This window comes from Ciconia boyciana, chromosome 1, assembly GCF_034638445.1.
Source record: "Ciconia boyciana chromosome 1, ASM3463844v1, whole genome shotgun sequence".
Classification (NCBI taxonomy): Eukaryota; Metazoa; Chordata; class Aves; order Ciconiiformes; family Ciconiidae; genus Ciconia; species Ciconia boyciana.
In genome coordinates, this window is record NC_132934.1 from 7,791,272 (window position 1) to 7,818,920 (window position 27,649).

At 42.2% G+C, this 27,649-nt stretch overlaps 1 protein-coding gene across 2 annotated transcripts in view; it reads left to right on the plus strand.

The window, feature by feature from the left end:
• Positions 1-27,649, plus strand: part of CAMK1D (calcium/calmodulin dependent protein kinase ID) — a 228,468-nt gene that overhangs the window by 165,590 nt on the left and 35,229 nt on the right. For both annotated transcript variants that reach the window (XM_072857936.1, XM_072857929.1), the window contains 2 exons: positions 14,249-14,387; positions 18,783-18,909. In XM_072857936.1, the coding sequence (XP_072714037.1) occupies positions 14,249-14,387; positions 18,783-18,909 (266 nt within the window). The remainder of the gene's footprint in view (positions 1-14,248; positions 14,388-18,782; positions 18,910-27,649) is intronic.

Below are 27,649 nucleotides of genomic sequence, written 5' to 3' on the forward strand. Positions count from 1 at the left end.
GTGCCTCCCTGGCAGTGCCTGGACTGAGTGTACTGATTTTTAATACCGTTTCCTCTGTTTTCAACCTCAGAATTGCTGTCATGCAGACAACCAGTTGGACAGATATTTTTGCCCTCATACTTGTGCATCAGTGTGCAGGCTCCAAGGTGCTGGGAGGCAACTGCTTGACAAAAGCAGGTATCCTACAAAAGCTCTCTTGTGTGTTATATGCACATACAAGGCACAGACTCCTTAAAAGCTAAAATGGTGTCATTCTTCAGCTGAGTGCATTGGGCTTCTCGCTCCACGATGCTCAGATTTTGTCTGTACTGGACAGTGACTGGAGCAGCTACTATAGATAAGTTTCCTACAGATTTGGTCTGTGCCAGAATAAAAGTCTCTTTATTCCAAGCTAATTGCTCTGCTATACAACTTGCATCACTACCTTGCCATGTCCTTCTTCATAATCTTAGGGTCATTGCTGGTCACACTGGCTGTTAACTTGCTTCCTTGTCAAACCCCAAATTAACTCTGTTTGAGTGAAATCCTCCACTGCTGTAATCAGTGCAACACCACTGGCATGTCTGGGTCTGTCCCACTCGGTATTTGCCCATCACTTGTCGGATGCTGTCGCCGAATGCAGGACATTCAGGATCACTGTGCAGGGCTTGGGAGCCCTGCAGCCAAAGTCTGTATTTCATTTTTGTCCGTGAATTTTTGCAGTGTGCTTTGACTACCATATTAGCAAAAAACTCTAAGAAACCAGCCATTTTCTAAACTCCCTGGCGTTCCTAGTCAGTGCATAAATCACATAGCCCAGGAGCACAATGAGGGCTATATTTGCTAGATTATTGTTTGGGTTTTATCTAATCGTTAGTTTCGGTTTGGGATGGAGGAGGAGCTTTTGAATTTAATTTTCACATAACTGTGTTTATAACATATGCAACAGATGCTAAGGAGCCAGGATTGGCACTTAAGAGTATCCCTATAAAATGTAAAAGGAAGTTTAAAAACTTTTTAAAGTCACAACTGAATCCATTAAATGATGAGATCATGTTATTTTGTCAGCAGGAATGCCCAGGATCTCATCAGATCCTATACTGGCCAAATTAAGTAGACAGCAATTAAATGGTAATGCCAAGGATTCCCTATGGGATGTACTGAGCTGTTACAGTGGCAGTTCAGACCAGTTCAGCATCACGCCCATCTGCACAACCCTTTGCATCCCCCAGAAGTGGGATAAGGTCCCAAGCCACATGTGCTGGCTTATACCTCATCCGTTGTCAGCCTGCGTGGCAGAAAGCAAGGTCTTGGGGTCATCTCCTGCCGCGGGCCTCCCCGAGAGCTGCAAGGCTGAGCTGGGAGGAGCAGTTCGATGGTTGTAATCTGAAGCTGGTGCAGTTTTACAGCTTGTATTTTTGCTGTTGCTTGAGGCTTGCTCATGAATGGGATTTTACAGGGCAGTTTAAGTATGAAATGTGAAACATGGGGGAATTATATCCTTTATGGTCCCCAGGAGTTAGAGCTCAAGGAAGAACTGTGCACAGGGCACGGCAAATAGTAGGAGGCAGCAAGTTTTCTTTGCGGCGTTGGGATAGTTCTGTTGGATGCTTTGGAGGTCGGCGGGGCTTGGAGGAAATGAGGACCATGTCCTTGCTCTTTGCCCACTCTGCTTTGGGGTGGTGCTTCCCAGGAGCTGCCTTTGGGGTGCCGCTCCTAGGAGGGGGATTTTTATGGTGCTGTCGTGAGGGATGGACAGGAGTGTCACTGTGCCCTGCCCCAGCACCACTGCTATCCTCGCACTGGTGGTCTGGTGGAGAAGATGACCCAGGTGTTTGCTGTGGGATAGAGAAGAGTCTTTGAACTCTGCTGTGTTGGGCTTTTGGTGGTGGATGTAGCTCCCACAGATTACTGCGTCTGAGAGAATCTGGTTGAGCTTTTCTCAATTTTTCCAGCTAAGTTTATTTGTTGTATCCATTTTGGCTTTGCTTTTTTCAAACATCAGCTTTTACAGTTTGTCACTAATTCACCTGTTGAAAGATACTACAGAAATAAACACAGCGATTGTAACACAAACTCCTAAAATATTGAGCATGAACTATAAGGATTTGCTTGTTGGCATTGATTTGCTCTTCTGTCTTGAAAATAAAATTACTGTGGAGCTACTTGTGTTGATTAACGAAGAATTAGCTGGAGACTTTCATTTTCTGTGTCAAGGAAACTATGTAAAGTGTTGGAATAGACAGCAGCCTTGGAGCAATAATGTATAAGTGGATATTTAAAATCTCTCCCAAGGCCATGGGACAGTCACAGTAAAAAACAATGCCTGGCAGTTGGCCAGCCTGCTTTGGTAAGACACAGGAGCAAATAAACCTTTAAAAATAACAGATACATAAAATCTTCCCTCTTTAGCTGGAGTCCTCATTATTAGCATGAACATGTGTCTGTTTTAATTTGTGTGATTAGATTCTTGGAAGTCATCTCCATGATGAATTGATGATTTCCATGAGAAACATCTCAATGGCCTGGACTAAATCAGCCACCAGTAAGGCAATAATTGAAGAATTATTAAAATAAGCCCCAGGGCACATTTGTTTGATGTAGGACATTGTGGAAGCTTTCTCTTTTGTGTACTATGCTCCTACTATATCTTTCAACAAATACTTTCCCTCCAGGAAGGGTGGTTTTTTTCTTTCAAAAGGTAGTAAATTCGGCTGTTGCACAGAATAAACCCAGTAAATCTGTGGCTGTGGCAGCTGGTTTTAGTGCCGGGCAGTCAACATGGACTGAGCAAGCACAGGGTGTTGGCAGGATTGTCCTTTCTGTCCTTTCCATGCCCAGCTGGTTTCACTCGTGGTTTCCCAGCATTTTTGGAGGCTGTCCTTTCTGCTGGCCAGTTTTGCCTGGTTGCTTACTGTGGAGCTACTTGTGTTGATTAATGGAGAATTAGCTGGAGACTTTCATTTTCTGTGTCAAGGAAACTATGTAAAGTGTTGGAATAGACAGCAGCCTTGGAGCCATAATGTATAAGTGGATATTTAAAATCTCTCCCAAGGCCTGGGAGGCTGGTGGCACCTCATTCTTCCCATCTCTCACAGGGATGCCATGGACAGCATCTCCTTGAGGAGCTCATCCCACTGGAGTTGAAGAGCAGAAATCACATGAGCTTTGGTGGTTCACATGCCTGACTTCTGGGTTTTTTTGGAGAATATCAGGAATTAGGACCAGATGCCTTTTTTTTTCCCCTCTTTTTTTTTTTTTTTTTTTTTTAAGAAAATGCCTCTTTTGTACATCATAAATCTTCCCTCGAGGCTGTGAGAGAATATCTGTGCTACCCACCCTCCAGCCAAACCACAATAAATCAGCAGGTCCTCCCGGCCCCTGCTGTGCCTTATCTGTGCAAAGGGCACAGCTTGGAAATTAGCTGTTGCTAATGGGAGAAGGCAGCTGGCAATCTGCAAATAAACATGAAGCTTTAGTTGTGAGTGCTCTTCCTGGCCCATCAGCAATGCACAAGCAGCATCACAAATCACGTCCACTCACAGGCTTCCTGCACGGAGCTGGGAAAGAATGGGTAATGTGAAAAATTGCAATTAATAGGGTAAGTGAGAGGAAAGTCTCAGGTGGGACACAGCAAGGTGTGCAGTGGGGTTGGAGCAGTGGGATTTAGATCATTGTGTTTGCCATAATCTGCTTTTAACAGCTTTGGTCTGTTTGCGTATACCACTCATCCTCACTCACCATGGCCTGTGTCCACTGTCCCCTCTTTAGAGATGACTGGGCAAGAGATTAATCAACTCACGTACGATCCTGAGGTCTCCAGATTCAATTCCTGTTCCTCCTGATTCTTTCAATGACATTACAAGTGCCCTTGCAGCTCCAGTAGAAACTGAATTTACTGGCTAAAGGCATAATATTGCTCTAAACAGTCATATAAGTTTCATTTAGCTGAGGCTGCTTCTGAGCCATAAGAATTCAGTTTGATGTCTCTCTACATCGCTCAGAATTGGAGAAGTTCACTCTCTGCTGTGGAAAATGGGGATATTTTTATTGAACGGTGGTGAGATAAACATCGTGAGACGTAGAATGAACTAATGCTGTTCAGAAGAGAGTGGTAATTGGAGACTCTATATTCTATTTAGATTATATTTGATTCAATATTGAAATACAGATAGTACTAGTCCATATCCTGTCCAGGAATGGCCAGATCATTACTGATGCAGATGTAGGTGAAGATACGCAAGATGGTAATTTAAGTTTCCAAATGGAGAACTGGAAATGAGCATCACTGTATATGCACTCAGCTTCTAGTTGTCTCTTCACAGAGGCTGTGAAAGTAGCTGTTGAATTTAAATTGTTTTGAGAGAAACATCAGACAGAATAAAGAAAAATGAAGTTACCAAAACCTGAAAAGGGTAAGGTTGCTTTAATATGGCTAAAGAGTCTGCAGACAGTGTTGAAAGGGATCCAATGACAGGACATCAGAAATTATCGTCAGAAAAAACCTCAATGTAATTAGTCAACTGGTGTAATTAACCACTGGACAAAGCAGGCAAGGGATTAGAGGTATCTTCTAAGTCAAGCCTGGCTACCCTGCTAAACGATAGTCTTTTGTCCAGCCAGGAGCTATGGATCTGAGGCAAAAATTGTACAGTCTTTGTTTTGTCTGGGGTCAGATTAGATTATCATAATGGCTTTAAAATCTATGAATCTGTCATATTTGATTTTAAGTGAGTGAATCAAAAGACTCACTTAATGTAGATATGCACATTCAGACCAGAGTTGAGTGAGTAATTCAATAATTAATTTGATGAGCACAAACATAAGAACATGAGCCCTGTTTTATTGGGTCATACCAAAGATTCATCTGTTGTGGGATTGCTCCTCAAATGACAAATGCTTTTGTCTTAAATCCACTACCTGCTAATTCCATTAGGTCCCCCATTTCTCATCTATGGTGTGAAATAATTCCTTATATTTCCCTTTTCCATGTTCCATCCTTTTCATGATTTTGTAGAGTGCTATCGTATCTCCTCTGTCATCTCTTTTCTTTGTAAATTGGAGCTCTCTTTTCATGGAGAAGCTCTCTGGTCCTGCTTGTTTTTCTCCTTTGCACTTTCCCAAGTTTGACTATACTTTTGGCCAAAGCATCTTCAGGACTCTTTTCCGTAAAGGTCATCACGGTGGGATTTGTCCAAATGAACACAGAAATGGACATTTCTGTTCCTCACACCCTGAAGTGTGTCCTTAGCAGATCACACCCTAGAAATGCCTCCTTCCTTCTGTTGGCTGAAGGAGATGAGGGTGTTAGCTCTCATACGGGCGCTTATTCTGTAGACTTGCAAGATTGGGTGAGATGAACTTTGTCCAAAATGTTGAAGGTGAGAGTGTACCATGGATGTTTAGGGGAACAAATTATTTTCTCCTTTGCACTCAGTTTTCCCCCAAACTTCTGCTTGCTTTTTCATGGCCGCAGAGCATTTCAGGGAACTGTCCTGGATAACTCCAACATTTATTTCAACATTATATAGATATTTTAAATCCTGAAATTGTGCATGTACCATAGAATGGGTTTTTCCTTGTATTTACTTTAGTTACTTGCAGATTTCTTAAGAAATACTTCATTATAAGCACCTAGAATTTTGTGGGTTTATTTATCAATGCTCTGGAATTTTCTTCACACTTTCTCAAAAGTTGAACAGCACATTAATGACTTTTTAAATGTATATATAGCTGTTGTAACAGTTTGATAAAACTAGATACCTGTATCATTTAGAGTTACGTTGGTCTGTTTGGTTTTAATATTTAGCTCCCAGTGTATCCTTTCTACTCACTACTTGGACAAGTTGATTTTTGCAACAACGTATCTTGACCAGTTGACTGGATTTCTTTCTTTGGTTCAAAATACATTTTCCTTGGTGTGCTTCATCCAGTGCAGAGGGACAACTCAAAGTCTGTAGGTGTTGTACATCCTATAGAAAAGCTAAAATAAGTAGAATTTATGTGAGACACAGGTGATACAAGGGACTTCAGAGCTCTCTCTACACTGAGATAAGGATCACCCAATGTTATCCTAACATCAGCTGTTTCCACAATGATGTCTGCCTGCAAACTTACTTGTGAGGAAGCACGTGGAAATCAGACTCCGAAAAAGGAATATACACACAAGAGCAAATTTCTGCTAAGTGTTATCCACAGAAAAGCTGGGCTGTTTAAGGTCCAGCTGAGAGTGACTTTACTCTACTTTTCAGTGGTCCTTTATGATATTTAGGACAATTCTTAGTGCCGCATTCATCTTGTATTTCATAATTGTTTACTATACATTGCGTAATTTACGGTATCCGTTTTCAGTTACATCGGTTCTCATTATTTTTAGGTCTGTTCTTCCTAGTTAATGCTGGCAGGACATCGAGGTTGGTTTCCATTGGAAAACAAGTCAAAAGGAAAACAAACCCAACCTCTTAGTGCTGAAACATGACCTACTTTTAAATTGCTGTCAGGTGAGGAATCTCCTCCAGATTTTAACTATCCGCTTATTTTATGGAGAGCTGGAGGAATATGACAGCAGTTAGGAAATACATTGTTCCAGCCCTCAGACACTGGAAAACGTATTTTGTGTAGTGGTTTGTCTACAGACCTCTACTTTTCTGTTTTCTAGAAGCAAAGTGAGAAAGGTTGAAGCAGCACATATATATGTGTATGTGTATATATATACACACAATGAACAAGAGTGATTGTGCCTGGGCTGATTTACTAACATCTCACATAAGGAAATCAATAAATCAGGGCGTAGCTGCTTCTTTAAAACTAAACTTTTGAGTTATTTAATGCATACCGTGCATATTTTAATGACATTTTTTAAAATGCTGTTTTTTTCATAGTGAAACCTGTGGTGAATCCATTGTGTGTATGGATTTACATGTGGTGACATCAAATCGTTGAGTGACACGGTGGGCACAGGTGAAAGACACCATTGCTGAGCTTCAGCTTTGCCTTTTCATTTAATGCAAAGCCATGAAGAAAAACAGGCTGAATAACCAACGTATATGTCCATAGGTCTTTTTTAAAATGACAAGGAGCACACTTGAGTGTGATCAAGCTGCTAATACTAGATGATTCCTTGGCTCCTGTGGAGGTGCAAATCAAATTATAAGAGCTCAGAAGAGTGGAAATAGATGTGCCCATCTTCTGCCCATCGTGGTGTTTGTAGACCTCAGCAGAGCACTAGAGATGTGAAAGTTTGCTACAATATTCCTTATGATTTGATTGCATGGTGGGGTTATAGGTGTGGGTTGCTTTACTACAGATACATGCCTCATAAATAGTGATAGCAGCACTGGGGAAGTGTTGCTGTATCTGGCAGGTCCTAGGTCTCCTCCATGCACCACTGCCTGGGGGGATAAGCATAGACGGAGGCAAGTGAGCTGCTGGCATTTGAAAAGCTGTCATAAGCTGTCAGTCAGTAAGGTTTAGTCACAAGAGACTTAAAAACCTAAGGTCCTTTGTCATTTGGTTGCTGCTAGTGCTGTCACACTTTTTACCGCTGATGGAACCAGGGGAAATTTTGAATACAATGTTGAATATTTGAATATGGAATAAAATTTTGAATAAAACAAGACAGCATCAACCTCGAAAAATCATGGACCTCAAAAGAGTTCCACAGTAGGGATTCTGTGAAGGAAAATGTTGTCTCCAAAGATTTTAACTGCCAAACTACATTATGTCCCTGAGCTGAGCTTTCCAGAGACTTAATGGTCTTGTCCCAGTGGAAACAGAAGTCTGTTCTCCAAAGCACAACCTCACTACAGCTGCTCAGTAAATGTCTTATGAAACTTTTAGTGCAGGGAAAAAAATGTTTTAGTTTGCTCAATTTGGTTCTGAGAGATGATCACATCATTTTTGTCCAATCTTTTCCAAAACAACCCCTCAGGGTGGGAGGCAGCCCTCTGGTGCAGCCACCATCGCAGTGGTGATGAAGGGCTGAGGAACCATCAGCCCTCCAGAATAAATCCCACAACAGCGTTGCTTTGAACAGTGCTGTCAAAGGAGAGGGTACTAACACCCATCCATCACTCCCTACCACATGCACACACCTGTATTCTGGAAAAGTAAGCCAAAATTAATGCCGTGTCCTTTCTTTGGTGGCCTTGGAACATATATTTATGTTACCATCAGATTTTAAGGTGAGTGATTTAATGCTACAATAACAAGGGAAGTCCTTGCCTCATTCAGGCTGAATATTTTATGATCTGCTGCAAATGAGAAAGCTGGTGCAGTTTTCTGAGATGTATACTGAATAAGGCAAGTCTCTGTAGGACATACAGCATTTCTATAGCAATATCTGTCCCTGCCTGATTAGCACCTTAGATTATTGGCACAAGGAGAATTTTAATCACATACTTATATTTGCAAGAGGTCAGACTGAATAATCATAATGTTCTTTTCTGGGTCTAAAATCTATTAATCTGTTTACTCGTTTTCTTTTTATGTGTTACATCGTTTGAACAATGAGATGAGGGCAGCCAATTTCTCTTTCCTTTCAAACAGCGAGCTGGCCAGGTTTGCTCTCTGGTTCTCATGCATTTTCACAATGCAGAGGAAGTTTAAAGCCAAACAGAAAAGCCCTCCGTTAAAAACAAAATAAATTTTTAAAATGGAAATATTTGTATTAATAAGAATTCCTTCATTAGAGAAAACTAATCCTCAGAGCCAGAACTTCCCAGCAATGGTCCCTTCGGTCTTTCTTATCTCACCTCACACTTCCAGCTTCATGCCCCAGGGGCTGAGTTATGTGCTTTTTCTGATTTATATTGTAGGAAATTGCAAACGTGTAACTTGTGATCAGTAAGCTGTTCACAGTTGTAGGATAATACTCATATTTTACCTATTTTTCATATTGGTCTGGGATGTCTCCTGCTCCAAATTTCTGAAATTAGCCCTCTTTTCTTTAGGCATCCCTAATCTGCAGGTTTAAATAGTGGTTAGCAAGTCCCTAGGAATGTCTCTGCCTTTCTGCGCTGGCTCTTCTAACCCAGCCTGGTGGTGCTCTGATGACTTGTCCAACAGAGGCTGGATCATGGCTTGAACTGCACTGAAGCATCAGGTGAACACCATGCGCTTCTGGAGGGAAAAGCCTACAAGCTCTGAATAGCTTTGATGGGCTTCTCTGTGTAAATCCACCGCTGATGAGTTCATCACTAAGACTTTTGATCAAAAGCAATTAAACTGTCAAGCAGTAAACAATCCAGAGCAATTCCAGCCTGTACTCCAAAAGAGACAGAAAAGAAAAACATCAATGTTTTGCCAAATGGCAAAGAAGTCAAAGTGATATTTCAAAGGGTGTTATTTTTCAAGCTCCTAAAACAAGCAGGAAGGTTCCTACACTTGGTAGTAGTAGGGGATGCAGGGGAGAATAAATGAGAGGATTTACTTGATGGTGAAATGGGTTAATGGGTGAAATTTGATGGTGAAATGGGTTAATGTAAAGTAAAGGTGTAATAGTAATGCTGAAATGTCTCCTCATCTGTCCCAAGTTACATCAGTAAATTAGAAATTACAAAAATATAGAAATTGTGTAGTGACACGGACTGACACCAACTGTTGAACAGAGCCTTAGTAACTATTAGGACATTGTTACAGCGACCTCTCCTTTGCCTCTAATGAAGATTGTAAGGTCTTTCAGTGTCTGCGCAGGGTGTTCAGCCAACAGTGTGCACACACAGAGCCCATATAATGAGGTAGCTCATCCGTGTACACAAAACCATTGGCATTTTCAAAGTTTTTTGAAACCTGTCCTAAACCGAGACACTCAGTGTGGCAGCCTGTGCTGGAGGTTTGGATCTACATTTAAACACCAAATTGGGAAGAAGCAAGAGGCAAAATCCCCAAATCCAGACAGAAAAAAAAAGATTAAAAATATAACAACAGACATTGATTCTGTTTTTAACATCTGTCTCCATCCCCTCCTTCATCTTCACTAGATCTGGGAAAACTTTCTATAGTTGACCCCAGACCAGAGGACTGTAGGACTTTATTGCAAACTCCAGCATCAGGGTACACCCTCTGAAAGATTTGCATCATCTGCATGATCGATACATGAAGTCTCCATAATGAAACACTAGATCTGGAAGGTTTTATCTCAGGAAACCCTGGAACCAGAGTGCAATCTGTTTCCCCATTGGAATTGCAGATAATGCTTCTTTTCTCATATGGTCAAGCTGTGTCCTACTACCCTCCTTCAAAATGGCAATGCATCTTTCTTAGTTGGCTAGGGCTTGTGGAACAGGACATTGCTGTATATCCTGGTTGTTTCATGGGGACAAGTCTGATTCTCTCTTTCCTGCAGTGAGAAAATGGAAATAATGTTTATTCTGGCCTTCCTTATGTTGATAGTCGGTGACTTGAGCTAAAGGCACATAGCGTCAGGTAAAAGATGTAGTAGAAGTGAAGAGTATTCACCTTTATGGTTGGGTTTGTTTTTGTTTTTTTTTTTTTTCATTTTAAACTAAATTAATCTTCTAGGCATTGTTTGAAAGTGATTCCCATATTCCTGGAGATAGGCAGGGCACGTGCTGGGGGTGTCCATGTGTGATGTGGACACCCAGCTTAGCTCCTTCTCCAAGCGCTGGGCTTTCCCCACACCCCCTGGTGAACCAGGGGAGAGCCACTCTTTGGTGGGCAAGCAGGCACCAAGAGATGGAGCCACACATGCCTTGCAGGCAGTCCCAGCAGGCATGCATGCAGGAGATGCAGCTGCAGCCGCTTTGCTGATTTTTGCCCAGCTCTGAGTCCCCAGGCAGGGCTAATGCTACTCTGGATCGCAGCATGACATTTGAGCTGTTCCCAGGGTTAAATGCTTTTCAAGTAACTGCACTTGGCTACTCCTCTTTTGACTTTTTCTTTGCAGGGAACTAAGATCGAAATCAGCAGGGGAAAACAGTTCCTTGTGCTGATGTTTGGGACAGTGTGTCCAGCTCCGTGAGCCAGTGCCAGCCGCAAGACAAGAGCAGTCCTCTGCCGCTAATGAGAAATTCCTCCTACCCTCTCCTTCTGGTCAGAAAATTTTGTCTTAAATTTCTTTAAGACAAAGACCTAATTCTGCTCTTACTGCCTGCAGTTTCAACTCTGCCTCCTATGCACTGCTCAAAATTGCCATAGAGAGGGCAAAGCTGGTGCTGCCATTAAAGAAAAAAATGTATCCCAGAATAATGAAGACAGGAACAAACAAATTGCAGCAGCGCTTTGTGAGTGCCCAGGTCTGTGCAGAGCAGGATGCCAAGTCCCGTCCCAGCAGGGTAGAGAGGGTTGGGATCAAGACCAGCTTTAGAAAAACAGGCCACATCTCCACCATGAGTTTAGAGCTCAAATTCTCTCCCACACCTGCTCTTGCTGTTTTGCTCCTGGTACAGCATTGACTTCTGTCAGTCCTTGGGCAGCATACAGGGAGCAGCATTCCCAATGACATTACGGTTGAATTAACCCTATTTTGGAGGAGAAAAGCCATATGGACATAAGCTTCATATGGAAAGTAGCCGTGGCCTTGGGTGCTAAATTGCAGAGCATCCCTGGGAGGTGAACCCCAGCCATGAGACATGCCCGGAGCAGGGAGACTCTATAGGTGAGTGCAAACATGTAATGCAAATCCCATGTACCATAACACGGAGTCACCACATGAATAAATAGGAGCACGGGTCCCTCAACTCTCTGCGTGTACCTGGGATTCTGTTGACACTGAATAAGCAAGTGGCTGTGAAGTTACCAGCTGCTCCTCCTGAGTCCTTGGATTAAGGCCTGGTTTGCAATGCATCATTTAAGAGGTTGCAAATATTTTCCGTGTGTTGAAAGAAAATTATAAACAGATTGAGCCTGGGTACAGTAGATCCACTGGACTAAATTTGACTAAGAAAAGCTTTCGATTAAAGAATGAGGCTTAAGGAAGATGGAGAGTGAGCTTGCATGGAGGGAAATGTTGTCATTTTAATGAAAAAAATTTTGTGGAAGTATACTCTCTGCAAACGTCAAAGGAGAGAGTCCTTGTGCAGGAAAGCACATGATGTAAATCAGTATCGACTAAAGCAGTCCATCTCTTGAATATAACAGAAGTAACTGTATGAAATTGCAAAACAGCACACACTGCATTTTCATAAGGAAATCTGCTGTATTCAGTCATATTAATTACTGCGTGGGCTCAATTTTCAGTGCAATCAATCCATGGGAAACAAAAGGGCTGCAGGGGAAATATAAAAAGACAGTCAGCTAATAGGAGCCAGCTTCAATAAAACTGTGTCTGCCTTAAGTGAACGGCGAGGCAGAGGTGTGTCCATTCTCCCTTGGCAAGGCACGTGATGGGTCGGGCAGGGTGTAGGGCTGAGAGGGGCTTGGAGCCACACCCTGTGTATGTATAGATACGTATATATACATATATATATATGAGGAATACAACTCCTATTGTGAGAAACTAGGAAGGAAAGGGTTTTAATTCAAGTTTTTCTGTGCAGTGTTCAGGGTGTCATCTCATAGCAGGTTGTCGTGTGATGGCACTTCTGCCAGTGCAGCCTCTACCTGCCATACATCCCTCCCCGCTGTGCCGTGAGTCACGGGCTCTCCAGTTCAGTACGGTACCGGGGCATTTTCCTTGCCCCGCTGTCAGCCCGGCACTGCTGCTCTGGTCCCTGTCTGCCAGCAGCAAGCCCCAGGGCTGCCGGTACAGCCAGGGTTATTCTGGGTGGACTTCAGACCCTGGGTGAACTTCACCTTTCCTGCAGAATTTCGGCTTAACGCCAGTATTTTAGCAAGCTACTTGGTCTGTTTACCTGGCACTTAATAGGGGGATTATCTGGTTTATTTTTTTTCTTCCAAGATTGCTTTTCCGTTTCAAAGTTGAATGTGTTCATTTTTAGTGGTAGCCTTCTCTTCCATTCAGGCTCCAAACTTCCCTAGGAAGTGACTTCATGGCATTATTCAAGCAGATTATTGCTTGCAGTGGCTGCAGCTGAATTACCTAGTGTTCATATAATGACAAGCTCCCAGTCCATATGTATTTAATGACTGTAACCATTTATTATTTTCCCTTTATTAGGCTTGTTTTTAAAGAAAGTTTTACTGTACTATTTATGATATGCTAAGTGGTACAACTTGCTGAAAAAACATATCGCATGCATACATTTTATTTTTTAATAGGTTTTGCTTGTTAAAATGGTAATCTTTTATTTACCCTAGTAGGGCAGTTTTTTGCTGACAGTTTTATTATTTCAATTACTCAGACATTTCTTTCCTCTTTTGTTTCCCCAGATACTCCTCCAGGGAGTTTTAATGTGTCCATTCTTTATTTAAGATTGAGTTCAGAACGTGTTATTTCTAGAAGGGCAGAGGAAAAGCATAATATAGCAGACATTAAATAGCAGGATGTCAAGGTTTTATTTTCTTTCCCCTTTGAGTTGTGGAATCTTTTCCCCGTCTGTGTCATCTGGTGATTAATTGTGCTGATAATCTGCGCACCCTCATCAATAACTGTCTGCTACCAGTGCCGGGCAGAGGCCGTGCTCTGCCTAAAGAGTTAGTGGCTGCTGATAAATGAACATACATGTATGAGTAAAGGAGGGGGGGGACTTCTGAGAGCATTTAAAATTGCCAGAGACCTAGAGTCCTTTAATGAACTAACGCTCTATAGGTACTGGCAGTAACTACTGTGTGCATTTCACTCACCGGTGGGGAAAGGGGAGTGGGACCATTCCTCCAGGGCAAAACCCAAGCCTTGGTCGGTGGAGTGAAAAGTGAACCCCAAGGGCTCATACTAGTAGGGAGCCTCACAACCTCAGTGGGCCAGCACCAGCAGGAAGGGCAGACCGAATTCACCTATACAAAGTTCTCTAGGGTGGGACAGCGTGGAAGCTGGTGTCTGCTCCCCCTGGCTCTTGCTGGGGTAGAGTTGTGGTTTCCCTCTGCAAGTGCTAGGGAGTCTTTGGCCGCTCTCTGATGTGTGATGGATTTTATTGTCCATTATAGCATGACTATTTCTGGTTTAGTTCTGTTACTTCTTTTCTTTGCCCCTTGCTACTCTTCTGGTCTCTGAGGCAGAGACTGGTCCCTTGGACTATGAAGAAACCAAAACCAAATGCTTGTTGGGACAGCGGGGGAGCCCCCAGAGCTCCAGACAGATGTGTGCTCGGACTGCCTGTGGCTAGTGCATGGCCGTGGCCATCCTTGAGTGAGGTAGAAAGCGCGTTACAAAGCATATCCTCACACTTCTGCATCCCATCATGTTTTCCAGAGTATCTGGGGGAGAGCTTTTTGACCGCATCGTCGAGAAAGGGTTCTACACTGAGAAGGATGCCAGCACCCTGATCCGGCAGGTCCTGGATGCCGTCTACTACCTGCACCGAATGGGCATTGTGCACAGGGACCTCAAGGTACGACTGCAGTGTGGCTCGGTCCTCCGGGCAATGTTAACAAAAGTTGCATAATTATGTGAGTCTAACTCATGAAAATCCAGCCTCCCCTGGGACTGGCTGTTTCAGTAAGGTTTTACCATAAGAGGGATGCTTTGAAGGCTCCATATCCTCCCATCGTAATTGGTTTTAATGAGGACTTTGCAATCAATGCTGTCACAATGGGAGTTTTGCACATATCGTGTGGGGGAAAAGTCATTCATTAAGACCCAAAACAGTACATTAAGGCAGGAAACTCATCTCAGCTGGGATGTAAGTGTTTACTGCTGTAAAGTATCTTGCAGATTTGCTGTGCTATATTTACTTTTACTTAATAATAATTAGTAAAAATAAATAGTGTGGGAAAGTGGAATGATTTCCTATCATGCTATTTGGACCAGTGTTTTTAGAGACACTGTTAATGGCAAGATCTCTTCTAAGGAACATTGTATGCCAATGTGATGTTTAGATAATTTTCCTTTCAGCTGTACTGTGTTATCACATCAAAACCTCTCAGCTTTTCTGGCAAAAAAACCCCCGAAACATTATTTCTGTATTGTTTCCTTCCTATATCTTAAACTGTCATTAAAATAAGCAGAAAGGCTTGGATTTCATAACACACAGTTAACATCCCCATCTTTAGTCTCTTAAATACTAAATTAGCAGAAGGCATTAGAAAAAGACACAAATGTCAAAAGAAAACTGTGGTTTCAGTTCCTGAGCTAGTTAATTCTATCAATGTTTACTGCCAGAAATTAAGAATTCAGTGAATGAGATAACACCTCTGGTTGTGTTTTGGAGGGATGCTCCAAACAGGAGTTGCCTTGGATGTTGATGCTGTGGCCTTGAATTGTCCCCATGTACAGATAGTGAAATTTGGCTAAACGAGTCATATTATGTAAAGGCTTAATGAACATTAATAGAGTAAAGAGCCACAAAGAAGGCTTTTTTTCTTTTTTTTTTTTTTACTTCTTAAATACTTTTTTTTAATTGAATGTATTTTTAAATTAATTGCATTTTTAATACAGTCTAATATTAAACTTTGTTTTAATAAACTTCATTTATTAAACAAAATTTTTGGCAAGTCCTCTTAGTGAAGATTGTAGTACTAGCAATGTGACTTCACTGTTTTGCCTTAAGATGGATGAAGAATTGTAGTAATGAGAGATACTATTTATTTGCTTTTTATCTCATCCATAATTAGTGCTGATGTGAAATGCTGCATGGAGTAAAATAATTATTCCAAGATGTGATGCAGCGGGGCCAAAACAGAGCCTGCTACTGGTGTAACCACCAGCACCACGGTGGAGCAGTGCCCAAGACAGGCAGACATGGCCTCATTTTGCAAAAACCTTAACACAGTCCTTTCCTTCTGCCATTCTTTGACTCCAGATGTGAATCTTTTTGCTGTGTAGGCGTTGTTCCCCTGGGATTGCGAGCTTTTCCACACCTTACTGCTGCAAGGGACTTTCCTCAGTCCTGGACACCTCTGCCAAAAGTGGACATCCTATGATCTTCACTTCAAAAGACAGAGTAATAGCTAGTAGAAATATAATTTTTTAAAGTATTGGTTTGGCACATTTTTAAGGCAAAACCTTGAATCCACTGAAGGAAAATATACACTGATGTCAGCAAATAATATTTCCTCAGTGTTGTGCAGTTTAGTCCTAACAGTACCAAATAATGGGTTTTCTGTAAGGAGGCACTGGTTAGTCTTCCATCCCCTACAGTCTACATGTATTGCCCTCAGTTCCCATTAATTTCCTGCTCTTCTGCTGAAGTACATAGAAATATGCTCGTATTTATTAGAGTTCCACCGCATTTCAATATGGAAGTGTTGTTTTGTATTTTAACATGATCAGCTTTCTCTCAAGTTCAATTTGAAGGAAATAACTTCAGGCTTTTTTCTGCAACCAGAGGTTTTGGAGGGAGGTCTGAGTCCTCTTAATTCAGATATTCAGTTGTACAAGCTCTTAATATTCCTGTCTTTATAATTTAAAGGAAGGCTGTAGCTCTCACTTTAAAACAGATTAATCTTATTTAAAAGTTTCTGTAATAAAACATGAGATCTGGTAATTGGGAAGTGGGTTCATCTTCAAATTACTTTCAGAGTTTATGTAAGGACATGCTGAATTTAGATCAAACCAACATTCTCCAGTGGTATTTTGGGGCAAAGACTAGCTCTTTTTCTTTCTTTTTGTTTGCAAGTCTTCGTCAGTACCATATCAGTTGTTAAAATGACTCATGATATATGAGGAACACCTGCTGTGAATTTCTGTTAGCACAAACATACCATGATGGCAAAAATAGGGATATAATAAGGCTTTTTATGATCTCAAAATATCAAGATAAGTGCAAGTTTTGAATTGTGATCCCCCAAAATGAAACTCTGGGAAAGAATCCACTCTACAAAAATACAACCCTTGAAACATCTATATTATTTCTTGTAATTATGTGTTATTCAGATACCAAAATAGTACTTGGTGTAGTTGGGAAAAGCAGATCTGTGCTCCAAGTCTCTAATCTAAATAACGCAGCAGCAGATAACAAGAGATGGCAGCAGATGAAGTCCAGGGAAGTCCAGGATGTACAAAGGGACTGAAAGGCTCGAGCAGCTCCGCTTGGTACAGAGCCACCTCGTTAACGCTTTTTGAATTAACCAGCTTGAAGAACCAGAGTTCTTTAAATGGGTTTTAAACAAGTTTAATTTTTAAATGGGTGGGTTTCTTGGCCTTACTAAATATGAGTAAGTGGGGCTCTGAGGCGAGTTAGCAGAAATCATTGGGAAATTATTGTCTTTCCCTTAACAGCAGCTCTACCAACCCCTCAGCAGATCAGAAGTGCACCAGTAAAAATCAGGAGAAACTCCAACCAAGGGCAGAGCATGGCATAAAATTGACTGACACGGTGCCTAAAAACAGTGTCAGCATTATAACGGCCAGTTAAAGCACTGGACTTATGAGGTATCATGAGAAAGAAACATAACTGGTACAACTTCATAATTATTTTTACTAACAGAATAGTTTCCCTTTTTGCCTCAGTCGCAGCTGGCTCACAGCTGTGGATGCAGCTTGTAGATCCTCTCATGGCCATTGTGTCCCATGGAAAAAGCCATCGCTACGTGGCTTCATGCTTGGGCTGGGGAACCAGAAAGTGCTTTAACCTCCACTTGAAGCTGAATGGGAACCTCAGAGTAGGGTGGAAGCAACGTCAACCCCCGGCACTTCTTCATCTCCATTTTCCCCAGAGCAGGAGGTTACGTCGATAGAGGAGGGAAGACAGATGCTGGTGCTGCTGCAGTGCAATTGCTCCTCCTTACAAATCCAAGCTTGGATGTGTCCCAAGGAGCTTGATGACGTTGTGTGGCCCCAGATGCTTCTTGCCATTTCCTGGAGCACACAATGGGCTGATAGACAAAATGTGTTGCATGTGGGTAGGCGTTTGTACCAGCTTCTGGGCAAAAGTCTACACCAGGGTTATGTTGAACCATTGGATATCTGTCAGTTTTATAGATGAAGACCCCAAGGTCCGGGTGGTGCAATGGCACCCCATTACCACCAGGCTGTCAGAATGCCAGCAGATGCTGGACCTTTTTGCAAGCCCAGATATTAAGTAGGGGAAGAAGTGTGCTCTCACAGCACCTAACGAGAGCTTTGCTGTGTAGCAGTAGCACATTTAAGCAGTAGCATATATGGATGGAGGCCGATGCTGTAGCAGATGGAGTTTGGTTGGGCTCTCCAACCCACCTGACATCGCTATAAAGTCACAAGGCTTTCAGGAGTGACTCTTGTTTTCTCTCAGCATAAACAAGTGGCTGTGCTTAGTGCTGTGGCATCTTTTCCTAATCAGGTCTAGCCAAAAGATCTTTGCTGTAACTCTGTTAAGTGTAAAGGCATTTCCTCTCTCACAACAGTTTATTTCCAGTGGAGAAGATACAAAAATTCTCTAATACCTACTGTTTTCCTTTTTCTTTTTTTAAATGCTGTATAAAAATTTTTCATTACACTACCTGGATTTACCATATTTACCTTCCTTCAAATGAATCCTTCTGTTTTATCACTCTGAAGTGACGGCATGTTGGACATACCTCACAAGTAAAGGATGAGTGTTAGTTCTTATTTGGGGTGCCAAAGAAGTTTGTTATCCCAGGAAAGTTACTCAAAGCTCAAGGTGCCAGCTTCTTCCATTAGTCACTATACAAGAGTCTGGAGAGGTTCTCCATATAGGTTGTAGGAGCAACTCTTTAGGACTTAAGGGAACCAAATTATATTAGCGTAGGATTTAACTAAGGATTGTATTAAATGCAAAGCATCAGCCAACACATGTTGTTATTGGACTTACATATTCAAAACCCATTTTGCTTGTTCTCCTTTCTAGCCTGAGAACCTGCTTTACTACAGCCAGGATGAAGAGTCAAAAATCATGATCAGTGACTTTGGATTGTCAAAGATGGAGGGTAAAGGAGATGTGATGTCCACAGCCTGCGGGACTCCTGGCTATGTTGGTAAGAGGTTGGGTTATACTGTCCATTCACTCTTCCCAGCTGCAATACAGACACACAGTGAAAAGGGAATAATACTTGTTTTCCAGCGCCACGACATAGTGCACATAAGATTTTATAGATGTTCATTAGAAATAGAGATTTCAGAAGCTGCTGGTGCTCTGCCTTGTGTCCTCTTCTCCTTTGGGTCTGTATCCTGCAATCCAGCTCAGGGTTTGTGGGATTCACTTCCACAATTTTAATCCTTTGCCAAATGAGTTTTTTCAAAGACACTGCTTGTAGGAGCATGTGAAGAATATCCTCAAACGCATCGATTCTGCAAGAACCTATAAAACCAAGAAGCTTTACCTAATGTAACATTATTTTAATTATGAAGGATAGCATTTGCCAGATTCCCCTGATAGAAGATAGGAAAATGAAAGAGCTACATTTATTCAGACATGTTCAGTCATCCTCTGTTACAACCGTGTTAAGTTACTGACTCCTAGATGTCAGTATGCAAAGGCTCTTTAGATCCTTGGGCCTTTCTGGGTGGTATCAAATTGTTTCCTATCATTTATTCTTTGCTCTTTTGTCCATTTGGTAGTGATTGTACCAGGCTACTGATTAGCAGTGTGTTTACCTGCATACTTTTAAAAAAGTTAAAGTAACTGAATGTGAGATGATGATGACAGGGTGATGACAGGGCAGGTGATGACAGGGTCTGTTTGAACAAACACTATTTAAAAGGCTCACTTCATGCATGAGACACATCGAGCAAGCCTGTGCCTCCTACGATACCAAGGTATCCATGAAATCCATGAAACTAAAGTGACAGTGGCTTCCCCAGGGATAGATTTGTCTCACATCTTTCCGGTAGGAAAGACCTGATGTTTTCCAGAAGTCAGAGAGAGGCTCCTTTTGCTTTGCAGCTGCCACCTCACCTGTGTTTTCATACCTCTGATGATACCATGGAACGAGAACTCAAACAGATGATGACACAGTGATCCAGATTTGTCTCAGGAATACCTTTTTCCAGGCATTATCTTCCCACTGCAAAGACACTCTCTATCCTGATAACATCAGGAAAAGAACAGATTTCTTTGGTTTCCCATCATGAAGCCATCAGCCCATCATTTTTTTATTTTAAGACATATGAGTCAGGATGCACTCTGTATAGCCTGAATAGTTGTCTTGTGTAATCACACCAGACTGGAAATCTTCTTCCAGAGCACTAGCAGGAATTGAGCTGAGACAGCAATTTTCCTAACTTTTGCTGTCAGCTCTTCTGTCCTTAATTAACATGTTTTATTTTGTTCTGAAATGGGCACTGACTAGAGTAAGACTGAGATGCAGGGAAGCTCAGATGATGTTGGCTGAAGCGCTGATGAAAATGAGGGAGTGCAACTCTGCTTGGGCACTGGGTGATCTCATATGGCCTCTCAGCGTAGCCATTTACATAAGAAAACTTGCTATTTTGGAGAGGAAGCTCTCGGAGCATGTGACACAAATTGTAGTGCTTTGAGAGATGTTTGAGAGCTCTCATTACTCATGGTCTGGGCGCTGATAGCTACACAAGTGCCTCCGGGCCCGTTGTTACCTTACTGAACGCAGAATTTACTCATCATGGTTCAAGAGGTCACAGCCGCTTATTTCCGAAGTGCTGACAGGAGTTTTCCCCCCTCTCTCACAAAGAAAAACCTCTTTAAATATTTGTTCTGTTTCTTTTTTGTGCAGGAGACAGCTCCTCTTCAGTGCTGCCTTTTTTTTTTTTTTTTTAAATATAATTGGTTGCCCAGACAACATTTTCCAACCACAGAAAATTTTTATTGTCAGTCACTGTGGTGATGCCCACAAATGGGCCTCCGTGAGTGTTATACCTGATGACATGGCTTCTGCATACATGGTCTGCAATTTGTCCACATCCAAAAGCTTTCATGCCTTCCAGCGTCGCTCCAATTTGCAGCACCTGCCTAATGCCGTCAGATAAATGTGAGAGTCCTTCCTCCTAATGGCGCAACATGAATACGTGTCCTCATCTGGACTGGGGCAGGCACGGGCCACAGTGCTGGCCCATGAGGTGTCCTCTCTGCCAACTCTTTTTGGTTTTTATTCCCATCCATTTTACCTAGCGTTGGAGTAACACTCAGAGATCCATCACTTGCAACACAATTCCTGGCACTTTTCTTTAAAGATATGTAGAACATCCCATTTTCTAAGATATTATGAGGAATTAATTATTTTTGTCAGTTTAACTACTTTGCTTTTTAATTCCTAGGAAAAAAGTTAAGGCACCTATCACATGCCAAACACGCCAGGGCTCTGTTAAGAAGTCATTAATGTCTGCTACTATTTGTACTTCTTTACCTCCAGAAATGGACCCAGTTGGATCCTGCTGTGGATCCAAGCTTCTGACTTGGTAGCAGACTTGATCTTAACTCAGGTCTGCTGCCCTTTGCAGGGATTTGCAAGTATGCAAGGCTCCCTGTCATTTCTATCTAATATCCCTGATTAGGATATACTTTCAACTCTCTGTGTTTCAGTTTTTAACTCAACTTTTCTTAGTTTCAGCTCTAAAGAACGGTGGTACCCGAGACACTAAATTCCTGTTTATGTGGTTCAAATATTCATCAAATAAGTGAGGGTGTAATCATAATTAATCTTTTGAATAAAGATGTCTTCTTTCTGAAAATCAGAGTATTACTTATCAAATTAGAATATATCTAAAATGTGCATAACCAGTAGTGCATTAGCACATTAGCTTTTAAGGCTCTGCCTTACAGATTAAATTACTGTCAACAGTTCAGAGATCTCATTCTTTCAGGAGTCTTGTCAGAGATTTTGGTCCTATGGTAAAAAGATGACAGTCAGGATAATTTAACCCAATTAGAGTTAGTTAATCACTTTTGTTAAGATGCAAATCTAAATGTTTGCTTACTGCAGAGGGGGTCTGATAATGCAACCTCTTCTAATGAAAAGGTCTTCTCTTTTCTTATCTGCTTAGGACTCCATTATCTCTCTCCATTTCTTATGGAAGGAGTCTAGGTGATGAGCTGGGACTAAACGCCCAACTTCTAGATAGCACCTAAATTAGGTAAGATGAGGCAGCTTGTGTGGCTCATTTCATTGCAGATTAGGTATGTGGGTTGGCTTGCATGGATCCCACCCCATCTTCTAGACTGGAGAAGAAGTGGTGTTTTCAAAACCCTGAGTGATCTGTCTGATTATGGGCAAGATCTGTATAAGCCATTAGCGATCTGTCATGGGCTGCTCGTCTTGAGGTTGTTTATAAGAACTTGATTTTGATGAAGGAGGTGTTCAAAACTGCCTGAAATGAGTCATCCTCGAGGTGTGACAAGTTGGGCACTCACCAGGAGGTGACTCCAGTCACTCAGCAAATTCCCCTAAAGAGATTTTGGCTGTTTGGGAATTAGGTCTCACTGACTGACTTTCTGTGAGAGTTGGTCTCTCAAACGCTTTTGTTACTTCTGCAGATGGGACTTAGACTCACAAGACACTTATGAGCATTGAAAAGTTTGGAAAAAAATTTAGAAAGCCTGTCTCAGGCAATCTGATCTCCTTTTGCAGAAATGCTGAATTATGAACTGTGTTTGCGGCTGGCTAATATCTTAATCCTACTGAGATTTAAAATTCTTGCTCTGAGTCCCAACCCAACTTCAAGTAAAATTTTCTTGTATTTCCCTGTTGTAGGGACTGGGCTGGACCCTGGATGTGTGGTTGGTCCCTGTACACCCCACCTCACTCACCGTTTTTGTTCTCTGTAGTGCTTTTATGAGAGGTCATTTCACACCTTTCAGCTCTGCCAGAAATCCAGTAGCAATTTCAGACCATATCAAAGCTGTGCATTTCTCTTAGCCCTGCACAAGACCAAAGCATTTAAATAAGCAATAGATTTCCATGTTGAATTTTGACTTATTTGGTATCCTTTGAGTCAAAGGTTTGAAAATATTCAATAAGCCTTTGGAATATCCTTATTAGCAAAAAGTAACCCCAGGAGTTGTTTAGGCAGTAACATGAGTAATAAAATAAAAATAAAGCTTGGGAACTGCTCTCACCAGGGTTTGCTCAGGCACAAGCTTGTGACAGTGCGATCGTTCAGCTCCGTTGCCGTATCCTGAAATGGGGTTTGCTTGCTTGTGGTTGTAGCTGCATTATGTTCCATGACAGCTATCTAAATTCGACTCAGTAACATGAAATAGGGACAACAGGAGCACAAGAAGCCAGCAACGCTGCACCAAAACCCTGCTGTCCTTTGGAAACAGCCCCAAACTGCAAAGTCTTGGCCAACCAGAACACGATGAGCACTGGAGGACTATGTGAAGGCAGGAAAGAAGTTGTTTTCATCCCAGGAGTCAGTGGAAGAGGGACTCTGGTCTTGTGGTGAAGCTGCTTCATATGCCTCTTAGCCTGTTTGCACCATGAGGAAGACGCTTTGTACGGCAGCAGGGGAGCTCACACTGCTCTTGCACCATCTTTGGCTTCAGGAGAGGGGCTGGGTTGGCCCTTCGTGCATCCAACCATCTTCTCAATGGTGCAGAGTTGTTCCTCTCTGTCCATCTTCTTGAGGTGGTACCTTTGAGTCCTAAGCAACGGGGCTGGCACCATCTCTCTTTGGTGTCCCTTACAAACTCTGCCTGTTACTCACCTTCCCTTCTCAGATTTTCATGGCCGTCTTGTACCTGTACAGCCCATTCACATTTCCCCTTTTTTACTTGCAGGATCTGCCTACATGATGGAAACTGGCACTAAAATAGTTACGAGCCAAACTACTAGTCCTGGCTTGCACCAGGCCAATTTGCTGGGCCAGTTGAGCTGTGTCCCTGCCCAATGTAAGCAGGTCCCTGGTTATTTTAACCCTATTTAGATCTTTTTATTCCTCCCACATTTACAGCAGCCTGCTGATTTGTCACTCCTATGGGGATCTTCAAAACCATCACCCTTTGTTCAAATGCCTCATTCCTTCTGGCATGCAGCTTGTGGGAAGCCATATAAACCACAGAAAATAGCATTAGACTGAGTTCTTGTGAGACAGCAAAATCTGCTGGGAGTACCACCATCATGGGAGTGAAGGAGAACTGCTTTTAAGTATGAGGCTGGTATGAAGAACAGGCACTCTCATGACTTGTACAGTTTGTTCAACAGACTTAAAGTATCAGAACAATCCTCATTGCTTGAGCTCTTTGCAAGAACATGGATTGCTGGTTTTTGGCATCCAGCAGCTGCATTTTTAGGGACCTTATTAGCATAGCTGTGCTCATGGGGGGTAATGGCATAGTGCTCTGAAAGGTTTCCAAATGTTCCTGTTCTGTACCTTTTCTTAAAACCTCCATTAGAAACAAGCCTTGTAATTTTTTCTCTTATTAAAAATAAAACATAACTAAACAAAAAAAAACCCTAACTGTAAAAGAGCAGATCATCTGGCCTGGAGGTGGAGTGCCCTGGGAAGCACATCTGCATGTACCTGCAGGTGAGATGAGGCCCTGGGACCACTACCCAACATTTTACCTGCCACATGTTGCTGGTAGCAATGCTGATTTGGCCTGAAACAGAGTTCCTGGATGTGAAGCACGCACAGAACAATATACTGGGGAAAGGTCCAGGTTTGCTTTGTTGACTTCCCCATCTCTGGATGACTGCTGCATAGCATTTGAGCCCATAATGATTCCCTGGGGAGGTGCGATACTGGAAGCTCAGCTGGTGTTTCCCCAGCGCCAGATATGGGAGCTTTGACTTTCCTGTTCTCCTCATTGCTGTTTTGTCTCCTCAGTTGTCTCTGTTGATCTTTTAATGCCGTCAGTTCTTGGATTTTTTTCATTGCATCTCCTGCTTTTGCCTCTTGGCACTGATCTACCATCATGTCTGAGAGCTCCTCTGACTTGTTTTTCAGCTCATTAAATATTTCCATCTTTTCCATATATCAGAGACAGATGATGCTTAGCTATCTTCTCCTGCTCCTGTTGCGTGTCTGCTCTTTGGAACAAAAAACAAAAGCAGCCATTTGGCTTTAAAATAATTATTTAAACCTCCTGGCTTTCTTCATTAAGGTTTACCAAAGGAAGAGGTAATAGCCTCACATTTGCTTTGGGCTTGATTCTGCGGTCTTCTTGCCTGCTTCACAGCCACCATCCACAGCAGCAACTGTGTGTTATCAGTGCTCCTCACTCCTTTAAAAAAAGAGAGAAATGCCCCAGCACAGCTTTGATGTTTTAACAGGGAGAATCTTTATATAGTTCACATCCCCTTGTCTCGGATTTGTTTTCTGTTATGTTAATGTGACATATCTGTATAATGTCAGGAGCTCACTAGGATCTGTGGTGCCCAGGAGCCATTTGCATAATATTTTCTTTGGGGGATATAAGATGTATAATGTTTACCAGTCTTGAAAATGAGGCAAACAGGAGCAGACAGTCAAAGGTGGAAGGGATATGCGACTAAAATATTGGGAATTTGGAAGGACTAGAGAGTTGGAAGACATCTAATCACCTAAGGACAGGAGAAAATGAACTCCCTTCTTTAGCATATTTTGTCACAAAATCTAGTCACAAAGGATGGGACAAAAAAGGAAATGGAGTCTCACAAACCCTATTTGATGCACATTTTGAAAAAAGATTCTTTTTAGAGGACAACTTGGAGGCAAGTTTCGATAAATCAGGAAAGAAAGAGTCAGGTTAAGGGACACAAGGGATGTCTGGGAAGGTTGTCTCGAGCAACTTTGAGGTACAACTGTTTTATACAAGAAAAATGTAAATTTGCCAGACTCTGCAAACTTGCCAGGTGATCTGGGAGAAAGTGGCAGGCCAAATAGGATGGCTCCCCAGTGCTTTATTCTTTTATCCCAAGTTCTTCTTCAAATTCAGCCCCGCCAGACTGTCTAGCAACAACTTACACACGGACCCTGACCCAGCCGTTGGGAAAGGAGTTACCTTTTGGGTGCCAGCTGAAGATGCCTTTTATATTTCCACAGCTCTGTCCCCTGTTGTAGTAACAACATTTTAACCTTTATCTTGATAGACTACAGCAGTGTGTCCATGTCCTGGAAGGAGTCAGGGGCTTCTTGGGAACTGGGGTGCAGGTTTCTGTCAAGCACCTGAGGCCAAGTTAGGAGCCGTTCATGCTAGGTACAGTGGAAAGAAACATCCTTTGGCACATCATGGATAGGTGTAGGAGTATTCACAAATTACAACAGTGTATTAGGAATAACAATATATGAACAGAACCATCATTTTAATTTCTTATACATGCAGTGGTCCCAGTTTGCTGGATGACTTGAAGACTGGGGTAATATTTACCCTGTGCTGCAGATTGGGGCATATCCCAGTCTTCAAGAATATTCATAATCTGGCTGCCAGCTATATTTTTACTCACATTCCCCTGGATTTTCTTCCTTTTTAGAATGTCTCCCCAGTGTGACTTGACCCTTTCCATCATTCTGCTGCTTGTGGAAATGCAACCTGGATGCCCTCATCTGCCTCATGCACTGTCTTCCCTTCAATCCCTTCTATAAGTTCTCATGCCCAAGCACCAGAAAGTCTTTTCTGTTTCTCATGATTGCTTCCTGTTCCCTTCCTTGCTTGCAGTTTTGACCTTAGTTTTGTTGACTTGTCTAGTTTAAGATGATAACTCTTTGAAGAGTCCTTACCAGTACACCAAAGCATATGTAGCAACTAAATGTGAGGCTCAAGTTTTAATACATTTATGTGCTTCACAAATTTTTCGCTGTTCTTCAAGTAACTAACTGATGTTGGTAAGACTCCTAGCAGAGGAAGGTGTAACCCCAAAGAAATACTTTTGCTGGAACTTGCCCCTTCATGATTCTTTTGCAGCATTTGAACTCCAAAGTGCTCAGAGGAAATACTGTGCTTTTAAAACCCAGTGTGGCAAGTCTGCTTTAGGAATGCCACAAGCAGCGATTTCTTGCATTATTGTGGACATTTTGCTTTGAAAAAAGTAACATTTTCTTTACATGAAAAAGATTAGAGTCACAGGGTTTTAAAATTTAGGTTTAAGCATTTGCACTGAAATGTCCAACAGGGAAAACATAATACTCCAGGCTCCCAAATAAAAAGTGCACCTTTTTAACTCTCACTGGTGTAAGAAAGGAAAGCAGACTCACAAATTATTTAAATAAATGCCCAGGCTCTCACTTCTAGCAAAATTCAGACTATGGTGGCTGAAAGCTATAGAGGCAGAAGACTCAGTTCCTTTGTGCATATGTCCAATTCCTGCTATGTTTCATTTCTCCTTCTGAGGTGTCTGTGTTCCCAGAGGCAGAAGGACAAATGACTCCCTCTGACTCTGACATCCAGCAGGCTTTGGAAGGCAGCTGTTGGGAGGTATGGTGACAGCTCTCCTTCCTCTCCTGCAGACGTAACTTATTGCCTCCCTGACACGCTGCACTTTGCGAGTTGCCTCTTGAAATCCCCAGTTTGGCAGCGCGCTGCGGTGGAGCTGCGAGGCTGTCAGGGTGAATGTGCATCTCGGCACCGGTGCAAAGCTTGGCCTTGTTTTCCTCCCAGTCTCCTAAAGTTCCTCTGACAGAGACGTGATGGCACTCTGCCTCTCATGCATTTTTCTGTGCTTGGTTTTGTTTTCTGTCCTTGGGGTCAGAAAACAGGGAATTTGCTCCACTTTAGGAGTCATCCTTCTTTCTGAAAATATGAGCTTCAAAAACATCAGGATATTTGCAAATGCAAGGGCTATATGTGGAGGGCAACACAAGGTCTCAGGGAGCTTCAAGTTTCAG